Below are 14766 nucleotides of genomic sequence, written 5' to 3' on the forward strand. Positions count from 1 at the left end.
GGGAGCAAGAACCGGAAGTCCCGTTCCTGGGCCTTGGTTTCTCCATCTGTGAAGTCAGGGGTTCAGACAAGACCAGCCATCAGCAAGTCCTGACTGACGCTCTTCTATGCTTTCAGCTCTTGACCTTCCAGTGGGGCCAGGACCAGGCCGCCAGGGAAAGAGGCCTGGAAGCGCCCTCTGCGGTGGCACCCTGCTGCCAGGAGGGCGCTGCTGCAGATCAGTATGTGGCAGAGCTGCCCAGCCACAGGGGAGAGGCAGGAGGCAGGCTCCTCGCAGCCTCCGAACCTCAGCCCAGACACCACAGACTCTCAGCACCCCCTAGCGGGCAGTGCTGGCTCACTTGGTGCAGGCCCAGGAAGGTGGGAAGTGGACGGGACACCCACCACCAACCCCTGATACTGAGTACCCCTCTGGTGCCCCAAGTCTAGAACCTGGAGTGAATCAGGAGTCACAGAACCTACATTCTTCTCCCAACTATGCTGGCTGCTGAACCTACTGGGGCCTGGACCAGTTGTCACAAACTCACTGAGTAACACCAGGCAAGTCATTGCCCCTCTTTGGGCCTCCGTTTCCCCAGATGTTTAGGCAGAAATGGATAAGAAGATGTCAGGTGTGTTTGAGGGGCCCCCAGAGTGGGATTCTTCCAGGCTATACTGGCCAGAAGCGGGGGTGGGGCAGCTCACCGATATCTTGGTAAAGACAGACAGCAGCAGGGACAGGACAGACAGGTACATGCGTATCCGCTGGCCTCCGTATCGCTTCTGGATGTATTCAGGCATGGTGACAATCTGGGGAGGCAGGGGCAGGGGCTGAGCACTGTCCCGAGACCATGCCCAGCACTCAGGGCCTTTAAAGCCTTCAGGGCTGGAGCCGTCCAAGGTCAAGGTACAGGCCACACTGGGCATTGAACTCCGGGCTCAGGGTTCTGACCATCCCCAAGGGTTTTAGGCAGGGAAGCGGGAGGCTCATGTGGGCTTTTCAGGGCTGATATGAGGAATGGATTCGAGGGGTAGTAGCTAGGGACAGAGGGACACATTGGGAAACTGCTTTGATAAAACCAGATAAGCTATGTTGAGGCTAAATGGAGAAGGTGGCTGTGAGGGGCAGAGTGGGGGACAGACTGAGAGATCCAGGAAATGGAATCCCAGTGTCCAGCTCATGGGCTCTGTGGGCCCAAGATGGCTATGAATTCGGCCCAACACAAAATCATAAATTTACTTAAAACCTTTTTTTGCTCATTAGTTTTCATCAGTGTCTATGTATTTAATGTCTGGCCCAAGATGACAATTCTTCTTCCAGTGTGGCCCAGAGATGCCAAAAGGTTGGACGCCCATGCCTAGACTTAGTGACTCCTCGGCTGTGGCTAAAGGAATGGGCAGTCAGGGACAACGTTGCCCAGGTGTGCCATCCAGGTGTGCAGTCCAGGTGTGCTGCCCAGGTGTGGCACATAGGTGTGCGGATCAGGTGTGCCACCCAGATGTCCACATGTGCTACCCAGATGTGTAGCCTGTGTGCCCAGTTAGATGGCGCATCATCCCCAAGATGCAGCAGGCCAGGGCAGTGGAAACCCAACAGGTACCTGGGCTGACATCCCAGGGGCCCTGCCTTTGTGGGTTAATAGGAATGTTAAATGGACTAATAACAGACACACCTCTGAGTGTTCACCAACTTGTGAGTGAAGCCAGGGGGTCCTGCTCATCCCCGCCACCAAACTGAACCAGGGCCCAGGCCCATGCAAGGCTGTGCTGACCAGACTCACCTCCGAGGAGATGTAGATAGGCACAAACACCCACGCAAGGGCCAGCAGCACATATGTGGCCTAAGGGGGACAGAGTCAGGGTGAGGACAGTGGGCATAGCTCCCACAAGCCCTGCCCAGAGTGAAACCAGGACCGGTGGTCAGGAGGCCTGACTCACCATGAGCACCCAGGGCAGCCCCTTCCCCTCCTTCCACCTTTGTAAACAGACAGCCTGGGCCAAGGCCAGCAGCTCCCTGCCCACTGGTCTGTTGAACATTTGGGCCAGACTTCCCCAGGAACACTGCTGCAAAGGACACATGCAGACACTGGCTGATCCAAGTGGCTGGGAGGTGTCCTTCTGGTTTTTGAGGGGTGGAATCCAATGGGGCTGCCATCTAGGGCCTTCCAGGTGGTTACGCCCTCCCACAGCCTGGGCCCAGACTCCGGGGGCTCACATTCCACTCAAAGCCTGCCACAGCCAGGCCTCCTGCTGCGCCTGAGCCTGCCAGTCCAATGAAGAGGCCTGAGCCCTCGCTGCTGGCAAAGAGGGAGGCTCCGATCTGGAGGGGAGAGAGGAAAAGGCAACAGTTTCGGATCACCTTTGACTCCAATGCATGCGCCCTTCCCACAATTTCCAGCACCCCTCTCCTACACCCCCAGCTTGGCGACGCCCTGACAGCCTCAGCCCGCCCCATCACCACCTACTTGAGCCAGCCTAGGCAGTGACCTCAGGGAGTCAGATGCTGGCTGGCCTGGAGGTCAGTTGTGGCCCATGGAAAGAAGGGGTGGGAGGAGTCAGGGTATGCTCACCGGCCACCACATCATGTTCCTGCCGGCCAGGAAGTAGCCGCTCACTGTGTTCCTGCTGGCTCGACAAGAGGACTGCAAGGACAGAGCAAAAATTGGAACCCTGTGCATTGCTGGAGGGAGTGTGGAGCTCAGCAGTCTGCTTCTCCAGAGCTTCCGCTATTTCCAGCCTTCTTCAGGCTGTTGCCCACCCCTGCCCCACCTCTCCCGAGCTCTGGGCCTGAGGGAAGGATGGAGACAGACACAACAGGGAGCTGGTGACCATGAGCCCCACTGCCCATCACTGACTAGGGTGTCACGTGTCTGGCTGAGCAGGGCTCCTCCATGCTTCCTATCCTCAACCAGTCAAACAGCCTCAGAGGAGTTACTGTGGCCCTGAAGGTCAAGTCTATGTTTGGACCTCTCTGAGATCATTCCTCAGTGAGCAGCTAAGCTGGGCTTTCTTTGAGCCAAAAAATCTGAGAGCCATTTGGCCTTGATCTGGTTTTTTTGTTTGTTTGTTTGTTTTTTATTTTATAGAGATGGGAAGGGAGGGAGAAGAAAAAGGAGAGAAACATCGATTGGCTATCTTCTGTATGTGGCCCAACCAGGACGGAACCTGCAACCAAAGCACAGGCCCTGACGGAGAATCAAACAGGTGGCCCTTCAGTTTGTGGGATGACACCCAACCCACTGAGCCACACCAGCCAGGTCTGGCCTTGATTTCTTCTAATATTTGTATTTCTGATACAGTTCAACAAATTATCACCTGCATATTCCTGAATACCTTTTGTCTGGCGGGGGGGGTATAGATTTTGTGTTCCATGTGTATGGAATTTTTAAAATCTGAGATCAGAATGCTTGGGAGCAAATCCTGGCTCCACCTGGCTGTGTGACTTTGGGCAAGTGATTTAACTTATGTGCCTCCATTTCCTCTTTTGAATCATGGCCTAATAACAGTTCTGCCCTCACAGGGCTTTTAGGAGATTAGTGAGTTAATCCATGAAACACTCTGACAACAGTGCCGGGGCCTGGTGAGCACGCAGGGAGGGTCAGTGATCAGGTGGCTTTTTCAGACCCCTGTGCAGTGCTCCCTGGATGAGAGGAGCTGAGAAGGTGTAAACTTGAAAACAGAAGAAATTTGGAAAGAGGGACATGGAAGGTGTATCTAGACAGATATTTTGCATTCCTTTTTTCACAGCATACATATCATAACATAAGGCTAGATCACAAAATACCAATCACTATATAGGCTCCTTTCTCCTGACTTTGTCCACAGCCTATATTCAAGATGATTAGGCTAATTTGTCTGCGCCTACTATTCAAAGATGTTGATGCTGTAGGTAGATACATTTTGCCTCCTCACACAAACAAAAGAAGGACAATAACAAATTTAAAAACAAAAAATAAACAGAACTGCCAGAAAATCAAACTGTGTGGAAGTCTAACAACCAAGGAGTTAAAGAAGAAACATTCATTCAGACCAGTAGGAGGGGCAGAGAGGATGTGCAGCCAGGCAGTGGCTGGTGGACTGGGGCAGGTAAGGTGGTGGCTGGTAGAGCAGGTGGTCCCACATTTGCATGCAGATGAACCAGGAGGAACAAATGGGGAGTGAGACAGACCATGCAACCCAGGGTTCCAGCATGGGAAAAGAAAGACTCAAAACTCCTGGGAGGAGAAACTCCCAGCCTCACAGGAGAGTTTGTTGGAGAGACCTACAGGGTTCTAGAATGTACACAAACTCACCCACCTGGGAATCAGCACCAGAAGGGTCCAATGTGCTTGTGGGTAGCAGGGGAAGTGACTGAAAGCTGGATCAGAGATGAGCAAGGACATTATTCCCTCTCTCCCCCACATACAGTGCCACAATGCAGGAAAGTGGCTTGCCCTGCCATGGAGAATACCTAAGGCTCCACCCCTTACTACATAACAGGTGCGCTGAGACAAAGAAATATGGCCCAAATGAAAGAAGAGATTTAAACTCTAGCCCTGGCTAGTATAGCTCAGTGGATTGAGCACGGGCTGGGAATCAAAGGGTCACCAGTTTCATTCCCAGTCAGGGCACATGCCTGGGTTGTGGGCCAGGTCCCCAGTGGGTCCCACATGAGAGGCAACCACACATTGATGTTTCTATCTCTCTCTTTCTCCCTCCCTTCCCCCCTCTCTAAAAATAAATAAATAAAATCCTAAAAAAATAAATCAAATAAATAAAAGTTTTAAGACCTTTCCTTTAAAAAAAAAAAGAACTACAGAAAAAGAACTAAGCAATGAAGAGATAGCCAACCTATCACATGCAGAGTTCAAAACACTGGTAATTGTTTTGCTCAGAGTGAGGTTGGCTGGTAAGGTTGGTTGAGTAAGGTCACAAAATAGAGGAAGAAGTAACAGCTACACAAAGTAAAATAAAGAAAAATATATAGGGAACCAACAATGATGGGAAGGAAACTGGGACTCAAATCAATGATTTACAACAGAAGGAAGAAATAAACATTCAATTGGAACAGAATGAAGAAACAAAAATGTAAAAAAAAAAAAAGGAGAAGCTTAGGAACCTCCAGGACAACTTTAAATATCCAATGTCCAAATCATAGAGGTGCCAGAAGAAGAAGAGGAAGAGCAAGAAATAAAAAACTTATTTGAAAAAATAATGAAGGAAAACCTCCCCAGTCTGGCAAAGGAAATAAACATGCAAGTCCAAAAAATTCAGAGAGTCCCAAAGAAGTTTGACCCAAGGAAGAACACACCAAAGCACATCATAATTACATTAGTCAAGATTAAAGGTAAGGAGAGAATTCTAAAAGCAGGAAGAGAGAAAGAGACAGTTACCTACAAAGGAGTCCCCATCAGACTATCAGCTGATTTCTCAAAAGAAACCTTGAAGCAAGAAGGGGCTGGAAAGAAGTATTCCAAGTCGTGAAAGTCAAGAACCTACATCCAAGATTGCTCTATCCAGCAAAGCTTTCATTTAGAATGGAAGGGCAGATAAAGTGCTTCCCAGATGAGGTAAGGTTAAAGGAACTTATCATCACCAAGCTCTTATTACATAAGATGTTAAAGAGACTTATCTAAGAAAAAGAAGATGATCAAAAATAGAACAGTGAAATGACAACAAACTCACAACTATCAGCAACTGGACCTTAAAAAAAAAAGCAAACAACTAGAACACGAAGAGAATTACAGAAATGGAGGTCACATGGAGGGTTATCAGTGGGGAGGAGGAGGGGAGGAATAGAGGGGAAAGGTACAGGGAATAAGAAGTATAAATGGTAGGTACAAAATTGGCAGGGGGAGGTTAAGAATAGTATGGAAAATGGAGAAACTAAAGAACTTATATGTACAATAAGTTCTTGGACATAAACTAAGGTGGGGCAGAGGGGTGGTGGTAAAGGGGAGAAAAAAATGGGACAGATGTAATAGCATAATCAGTAAAATATACCTTTAAAAAAACCCAAAGATTTCGGTGCACTCCTTCATGCTCTTCTCCAGTCCCAACCCCCACTACTTTCTCACTGTCCCTGAGGCCTAGCCATGCAGAATGCAGTCTCGGGGGACTGCCGCACCCAGCTGGGTGCCACACAACTCCAGAGCAGCTCTGGCCATGACCCAGGCTTTTCCTTGCCCTGTCTTGTCATCTTTTAAGGATATAGTGGGCACTGCCAATTGCCTCCTTACTTACTTCTTTTCCCTCCCTAAAGGGGCCTTGTCTTTCCCAGAAATCGACTTGAGTAAGCCCGACCCAGTCTGCAGCTTGTGGGGCCCTGAACCCATCCCATTTCTGAGCTGTCACACCTGAACCAGGTGTGACAGTGGGACAGGTGGGACAGTCACTGACTTGAACGAGGAAGCTGGGGCTCTGAGGCTACGGTAGCCACGCACCCCTCATTAGTGCCCACTGAGAACCCTCTGTGGCAGAACTGGTTCCAAATGCTTTACCTACACGAGGTTTGTCCTCACAACAATAGTCCCATGAAGTAAGTACCACGATCATCCTTGTGTTATCAACAAGGCAGCAATGCTTTCAGCAGTGAAAGGACACCCGGCTAGGAAGTGGTGGATTCAGAATTTAAACCCAGGCTCAACCACTAGGCTGGACGTTTTGCCTCCTTGAGGGAAACTGGGCTCAGGACAAAGCCACACGTGGGCGGAGGCTGAGAGAACCACAGCGAAGTGCAGCCCCGGATCACACTGTACCTAAGCCTTCATTGTTGCTGAAGTTTTCAGTATGGCTGTCATTACCTTTTCTTCAGCATTTAGCTCATTTGAAGTTGGTTTTCTGTCCCTTGTTAATAAAGACCCTCACAGATGCCAAGATTTAGCTCAGGGCCCTCTCCTCCTTGAAGCCCCCCTCCCCTGCCTGGCTCTCCTAATCTTACCATGATCAGAGCAGCTTTGCAGAGCTATACCTTCCCAGCTTGCTCTGTCTGCCTATGGCCCATGAGCACCTACAACTCTGTGGGACCTCTTGCACCCTCCTCACCCAGCCCTGTCCCTTTCTGCATATGCTCACAGCTCTCTGCCAACTGCACCCAGCTGGGCTGGCATGGACACTGAGAGGGACAGGTTAGAACTCCCCCAACTCCACACTGCCTGAGCAATAGCCAGACTGAGCTGTGAGAGGTGGATGCTCAGGCAGCCCAGGTTCTGGCCAAAATACCTTTCTTAGGCATGCACTTCCAACTCAGTGCCTGCTGGTGCTGACCGAGAAAGCTCCCTCTTCTCCTCTCTCCTCTCCTCCTCTTTCACTAGAACTTGCTGACCTTCAGCAGGGCTCTCACCTCATCTGGTCTGGAAAACCTCTGTGCTCATTCTGTGTGCATGCCCCTCCTCTGCATTCCCAGCTCCCCCAGGAACACTGCCTGCTAGGGTAGCACTAGATACTCATGCCCAGCGGCCCATGCACTCCTCAGAACAACCCAGGGCACTGCACTGCACAGACACTGCACTGTGTGTTTGAGGAAAGTGAGGCCAGAGAGCTAAGTAATGAATGGGTTCCAAGCACATAGAGAGAGTCAGAACCAGAGCCCAGCTTTCTAGATGGCCACCACTGTGATTAACCATCTATAGGGTTATTATTTTTTTAATTATTAATTGATTTTAAAGAGAGAAGAAAGGGGGGAGAGAGAATGCACACGCACAAAACTTTGACTTGTTGCTGTTATCGATGCATTCATTGGTTGATTCTTGTATGTGCCCTGACAGTGGAACCTGCAACCTTTGCATATTGGGACAACTCTCTAAGTAACTGGGCTACCAGGACTGTGACTTATCATTTAATCACGAAACAATCAACTTCAATTACTGCTGCTGCTGTTGATGCTATTACTATTACCACAACTGTCACCACTAATTATCACCGCCACCCCACCACCACTGCCACAGCGGCTATGAGGACCACCGCCACCACTGCTCCTGTGGCAACAGAAGCAGGGGCCAGCCCCCTCAGGTAGATCTCCCTCAACCTCAGGGATGTGGGCTAAGGACAAAGTAGGTGGTGGGTGCATCTTATAGATCAGGACCCCGAGGCCCAGAAAGCCAAGCCACTTCCTAGGGTGCCAGAGCAGAGGACACAGCCATTGTCTTCTCCACAGCCCTCAGGGTTAGGCCAAGTGCCCAAGCAGATAAGAAGGTAAAGACCACAACATGTCAAGGCTCAAGGACACTGGCCTGGGGACACTTGGTACTGGGAGGGTAGCTTGTCTCTGGCAGACCCACAGCTGAGAGGCCTATTGTGCTCATCTCTTGGTCCGAAGGCCTCAAGAGATCAACCCCACACATAAATGGGGACCCCTCCCCTGTTCAAAGGGGCCTTGGGGCTCACTGTGAACCCTGGCTCCCCTGCCTGTAGGGCTATTTGCATGGCACCTGTGTCACAAGGCCCATACTCCACTGGATTCTGTGATGGCTCCTATCATGTCTCTTTCTTATCAAGGGTGAGAGAAACTGCCCTCTGGATTGGGCTAGGTGGCAAACTCAGATGCCCTGGGGTGCTTGTTAAAAATCAAGATACCCTTGCCCAGGCCCAAGTGCCCCTCCACACCTCTGGGTTGTGACTCAGCAGGTCTAGGGGACATTCGGGAACCCATGTGATTCTGTTGCTCAGGGAGATATTCTCTCAAGAGCCCATCTGACATAGAGGAGACCGACACCTGGAAGGTGACACGCTGCAGGGCAGCGCCCTGTAAAAGCCCACTGAGCTTCCTGTAGCGCCTGTCCCTTAGACAGACCTTCCTCATCCTCACTTTGTGGGCTGAGAATCCATTGCCTGAAGAGAGAAAGGAAATTGATCAAGGTCTCTGACAAATCTACCCCAGGACTGGGAGCAGGATCCCTGAGAGCCCCAGTTGCCCAGGGAGACAACGCAGACGCCACAGGTACCTGCTGCCCAGCCCCCACACCCAGCCCAGTGTTCTCACCCATATCCCCACAGCCACATTCAAGGCGAAGTACACGGTGATGACAATGAAGTCAGCCAACCTCAGCTGTGACCAAGGCACATGAGGGTCGCTGGTGGAGTTGTCCAGCGCCATCCTGCAGCAGGTGCCTTCTTGCAGCTTGAGAGAATGAGGGCTAAACCAGGTCGAATGTGATCTCCAGCAGGGATAAATTGATCATTAAACAAAGCAAGACTGTGGCATCTCCAGCCCACGGCGTGGCCATGTGCAGGGAACCTGCTTCAAAGTGCAGCTCTGTCTCCTCCACTCCCCACCCCTCCCCTTTGTGGGGAGGGGAAAGGAAGGGTTGGAAAGGGGAGCCTCCTTAAATTTAGAGAAGGTTTGGGAAACATAAAGAAAGTTTAGTGGATCCAAAGGCAACCAGAATAATCCCAGAAAGGGCTCAATTACCTAATCATGGCTCAACCTATATTTAATTCCCCTAAGAAGCATGGAGGGTTGGGGACAGATGTCTCCCTTCCAAGTACACCATCCTGACAGGCAGCTGCATCCGGCAGCCACTGGGCTGTGAGTGGACCGAGAAGGACCTGGGGTGTGGCTCTCACAGCATGTGCTTTGCTACCAGTCACAGCAGTCCTGGGCCCAGAATGTAGCCATGTTGGGTGATAGAGACCTGTTGCCAAATTTTCTCTTTCCAGACCAGTGAGACAGGCCCAAGCCCCTCATCCTGACTCTCTTTTTGGGTCCCCACGGCCTTCTTAGGTGCATGAAGGGACCTGATATCTAGTAAGAGCCTGCCTGCAGCTGAAGACTGACTGTGCTCAGCCGTTTCTCACACTCACATTGTGCTCAGCAAACCCATCAAGTGAGTGACATCAAATCAGTCAGGAAGGGAGGCCAGGAGGCTGAGCTTCCTATCATCTCAAAGCCACTTAAGAGGCAAAGTTGAGATGTAGCTCCAGACCGGCCCCCAGATCCTCCCTGTTGGTGGCAGTGATGGCTCTGGTTCCATCAGATGCCATCGGGCCCCTCCTGTCATAGTGCTGGCTTACAGGTCAAATCAGCATGCCAAACCAGGCGGGCACCTCTGTGACATGGCTTTTGGAGCTCAGCCAGGACATGTCGCTTGTCCAGAAGTGTTCACGGGTGAGCAGCTGCCTTGGAACAAGCTGGTCTGCCAAACCAACTGTGCCTGTTACTCAGTAACAGGGGCTGAAACCAATCCCCTCACATGCAGGCCAAGGCAGAGTCACTGCTTTTTGTAACCCCAGGAAGGCTCAGACTGCCCCCTTAGCTGCCCTCACCTTCAACCAGCTAACCTATCGGCAGTGTTTACTTTCCAAGGCAGGGCTAGATGGGAATTGTAAATCAAAGGTCACTTAGTACCTGTCAGAAGGAGTCAGATTTACTAAACCGGTCTCCTAAAGATAAAGCAGTTGAAAGAAATAGTATTTGGCCCCCTTTCCTTAGCCTGGGCTTCAGAAGGAATAAATCACTTAGAGATAGCACCCCCGCCCCTTTCAGACCAAAAGCCCTGGACAAAGGTGGTGGGTCAGGAGGAGCTGATGGCTGGGGCCCGGGAGAGAGGGAGGGGCAGTGGACCGGAGGACACTAGAGGGAAACCCCACACTCAAGACTATTCACACCTACGTGCCCAGCGCATCCAACCCAGCATGACCACAGTCGCAGGTCCAACTCTGGCAAGCCAACTCGCCCAGGACAGGAATGCCAGGGTCCTGCCCAGCCAAGAGCCAGCCAGCCACACAACACCCTGTAAGCTGCATCCATCCCAAGAGAGGGCACCTAAGTGTTTTCAGACATCACTCTGACAACTACTGTGTCGGGGTTTCCACACCAAACAACTCCCCGTCTCTGCGGACACCAACCAGCCGTCTTGCAGTTCAGTTGCTACCCCACTCAGCATGGACCCCACAGATGAAAGCCTCAGCCCCACAAGACGGTGCCACTTCAGGACACCAGAGGCAAGTCCTGCACTTCCCATACTTCTGACCAGCTGTCCAGAACAACCCCCTCTTCAGGTAGATAATTTGCTAGAACTGCTCACAGAACTCAGGGAAACACTTCGCTCTGAATGGCTTTTATAAAGGATATAATGAAGGAAAGAGGTGAACAGCTGGGTAAAGGGATGTGCAGAGCAAGGTCCAGAAGGGCCCTGAGCACAGGAGCTTCTGCCCCGAGGAGCTGCGGTGTGACCCCCCTTTCTGTCACATGGGTGTACTCACTGATCTGGAAGCTCTCCAAGCCCCAGTCACTGTGCAGGGGTTTTATGGAGGCTTAAGTACGTAGGCATGATGGAGTAAGTCCTTGGCCACTGGTGATTCATCAGTCTCCAGCCTCTCTCTCTTCCTGAAGGTTGGGGGGTGGGCTGTGGGTTGAAAGTTCTCTACCCTCTAATCATGCTCTGGTCTTTCAGGTGCCCGTTTTCTATCCTTAAATTATACAGGGGCCACCAGCTGCCTATTATTTCATTATCATACAAAAGACACTCTTTTCACTCTGGAAATTCCCAAAGGATGACTGTGGAAGTTGTGTGCCAGGATCTGGGTCAGACACAGCCTAACAACAGCTGGGTCCAAGACGGACTCCACGAATTCCTTTGGTGGGAAGCCACAGGGCATGGGTGCACGGTGGGCTACACCACCCAGGTTGTGTGAGCGCACTCTATGATGTTTACACAACTACGAAGTCACCTCAGAATGTGTCCCTGTCGTTAAGTAGCACAGTCATGTTTGTTTTTTATTATATCACTGCCTCAGACTCATGAAACGCATCTCCTGGGTAAGGAGTCGGGGTGGGGGGGCAGGAAAGGGGTTGTTAGGGCCAAGGCGAGAGGCCTGGAGGCGTGTCTCCTTCTCTGGGTGTGGGCGTAGGAGATGTCTTTGGGTTTATTTCCTTCCTTAGTGCCCCAGAATCGTGCAGGAGGTTTGCCTCATCTAAACAATGTGGATGAGCTAGAAGGAACTGAAACACAAGTGGTATTTGCTCACAATTATTCTGCACCAGCTTGTGGACTGAACCCTCCATCTGGCTGCCTATCTGTGGCTCCTGCTTTTGCAATAAACACAGACAGGCTTAGCATTTGTTCCTATTAAATATCATCAGCCCATCTATCCCTCTAGAAACACATGAGTGACCACAGCAGCATGTGTAAGAAAGTACAAGGTAGAAGAAAGTTGAAAATCATCTAAATATCCAACTAGAGGGATAGCAGAGTGAATCTTGGTACATTGAATACTGTGGTCATTAAAAACACAAGATGGCTTTATATAATAATACAGGGGAAGACACATTTTTAAGTGAAAAAAGCAAATTGCAGAAAGCACGCATACTTATCCCCTCGTTCCAGGCAGAAGAGTGCATCCAAATGACTGCAGTTCTGAGGATGTGGACGTGCACCAATTTGTTAATGACAGGGAAAGGGATTGAGGCGGGCCCAGAGACCCCTTTTTCACCAGCCCCCAGAGGTCTCTGACCCTGATTCGGTTCCCTCTCCTGAGCCATTTCCAGCTGTTTCTTACCACAGAGTAGAGAAGCTCCAAGGAGCACTTTGCTGGAGAGGAAACTGAGTTCTTCTGTTGCTGGTCTGACCAGAGACAGCCAGCACCTCCCATTTGAGTCTGCTGGCCATGTGCTGACCAGGTGGGTGCAATCTGGATGCTCATGTCCAGTTGCCCACTTGGCTACCCTTAGACTCGACAATCCAAATCTGCCCTTCTCCGGAGCTGGGTCGGCAATACCACCAGCCACCCAGGTCTGGACCCTGGGGCTGCTCTGGAGCATGACCATCATCATTTTCTTCTGAGCTTTTCCCACGTGCTCAGGCACACTGGCACCCTTCCCCAGCTCTTTGGTGGATGCAACAGTGGAAGCATGGAGAAATTAAATAACCGGCTCAAGGTCACGGAGTGAGAGACAGAGAAGAGGTGAAGGCCCAATCATCTCCGTCTTGAGTCTGCCTGTTGAAGCCCATGACAGGCATTCAGTCTTCACATACTCTCCCAGGTGCCCTGGTCTGCTCCTCCAGGCTGCTCGACTCTAAATATTTCTGAAATCTCACCTGAATCTCAGAGCCTGATTGGTGTCCCTGCATCTGGTCTCAACTATATATATATTTTAAATGTCTATTCTTACTTGTTACTTTCAGGAAATCTCATTTTTCACAGGACTCAGACAGAGGTAGAAGCTCTCAGAGAGAGAAGCCTATGTCTCTTGGCAATCAGTTCCTGGTATTTTTCTTTGGCCTCCTTCATTCTCTTGGCCAAAAATTTAGCATCTTCTGTGGCCTCTTTCTTATTTTTCTTTGTACACTGCTTCTTCAGAGCAATACGCTGACATTTGCACTGTCGGATGCATGGAGCAACAAAGCACTGCATCTTGGGTGCTTTGGTTCTGGGTTCATCACCATCTTTGTTTAGTGGATTTTTCACCCCATATTGTGAAATCTTCCAGTCTTCTTCAGAGAAACTGGAAGATTTGTGGATTTTGCTAGCTGTTTTGGACTCCAGGTGATGAGGTACAGCAGTGTCAGTGAGACCAGGAATACCTTTCTCACTTTTTTGACAATTACCAGATGGACAACACTGAGATTGGTGTCCACTGCACGCCCCCAAATGGATGGGTGTGCATTCTCTCTCCAGTGCCCCCTGGTCGTTGACAGGAATGCCCCTTACTCAACAGCAGTCAGACACAACCATGTGTGAAGTCACCCTGCTTCTTGGGGAAACCTTGTTTGTTGTCCCCACCACTGATTAGAACCACATAACCCTTCTGTTCTTCACCCAGAGCGTCAGCAGCAACTTCCATTGCCACATGATTCTCATAAAAGGCACAACATTTGCGTACACCGTCCACTTTGGTGTGTTTCTGGCAATCAGCGGCTGGGAAAGCCATGCTCAGCTTCATCCTGAAGCAGCCCACTGCCTCTGAGGTACTGAGAAAAAGAGCTGGTCTCCCCTTTTAATCCACCCACCATGCAGAAGATGTCAGAATGACCTAATAAGTTAACCCCCGACATGGCACACCTTTTAAAAATCACCTTTCAATGGCCCTTGCTAGTTATAAGATCAAATGCAGGACCTTTAGCTCAGCACCGGCCCAGATCCACTTCCTGCTGCTCCCAGCTCCCCAGCAGCCCCACCACTCTGCCCCACACTTCCCTGGCCCACGACTGGGCCCACCAGGCAAACTCCAGTCAACCTCCAAGGGCGTGCTGAGCTGTCACCACCACCATTGTGCATCCCTGTGTCAGGAGCCAACCAACAGCCGTCCCTTGACACAGTCAAGACAGATGAGATGCATCTGCACAGCAGAGGCAACTATGGCTGGATTTCCTGTCTGTCTCTCCTTGCATGTTTGTCTTTGCGACTAAAAGGTGGTGGGATTTTCAAACACCTGTATTTCAGGTCCAATGATCGGCAGAATTCCGATGAAGTTGTACAAAATGATTTCTTGGCCATAGAACAAACTCCCCCTTATGAGGTAGCCCTTGAATGTCTAAAAGTTGATGGAGTAACAGCCCCTCCTCTACCTTGGACAGGAGTATGTATTAATAGAATTAGGTTAAAAAGCAGGAGAAGCTGGTTAACTATTACAAGCTAAGCACGTAGAAACAATTACTAAGGAGTTAGAGTCCAAAGTACATAAAGAAAGATTCTAGACACAAAGATAGATAGTTAAGTTAGACACCACAAAGGCCTTGTAATAAATTTTCTATAACTGCTGTTCAGTCTAGCATATCCTTTTGACCCATGCCAAATTCTAAGAACTTTAATATAAATCTATTCATCAATAAGACATTTAAAACTCTGTACACACAGCTATTTCTAATTG

General features: G+C 50.2%; 1 protein-coding gene and 1 pseudogene across 3 annotated transcripts in view; both read right to left on the minus strand.

Moving 5' to 3' along the window:
• The window catches only part of SLC5A10 (solute carrier family 5 member 10), a 75288-nt gene extending 62980 nt beyond the window's left edge, over positions 1–12308 (minus strand). Inside the window, exons 1-6 of one of the 3 annotated variants that reach the window (XM_037068769.1) lie at positions 12267–12308; positions 10945–10947; positions 2549–2620; positions 2194–2298; positions 1760–1819; positions 684–788 (exon numbers count right to left, since the gene is read on the minus strand). In XM_037068769.1, coding sequence (XP_036924664.1) covers positions 684–788; positions 1760–1819; positions 2194–2298; positions 2549–2563 — 285 coding nt within the window. In that variant the 5' untranslated portion in view covers positions 2564–2620; positions 10945–10947; positions 12267–12308. Of the gene's footprint in view, positions 1–683; positions 789–1759; positions 1820–2193; positions 2299–2548; positions 2621–8937; positions 9100–10944; positions 10948–12266 lie in introns of those variants that run through there. The other 2 variants (XM_037068768.1, XM_037068767.1) reach the window with 2 other exon arrangements.
• A 795-nt stretch (positions 12309–13103) lies between these two features.
• LOC119002757 (40S ribosomal protein S6-like) lies at positions 13104–13839 on the minus strand (annotated as a pseudogene).
• Between the last annotated feature and the right edge of the window lie 927 nt (positions 13840–14766).

The sequence above is a fragment of the Sturnira hondurensis genome, unplaced genomic scaffold, assembly GCF_014824575.4.
Source record: "Sturnira hondurensis isolate 20B ecotype Veracruz unplaced genomic scaffold, ASM1482457v3 Scaffold0018097, whole genome shotgun sequence".
In the NCBI taxonomy this organism is placed as follows: domain Eukaryota; kingdom Metazoa; phylum Chordata; class Mammalia; order Chiroptera; family Phyllostomidae; genus Sturnira; species Sturnira hondurensis.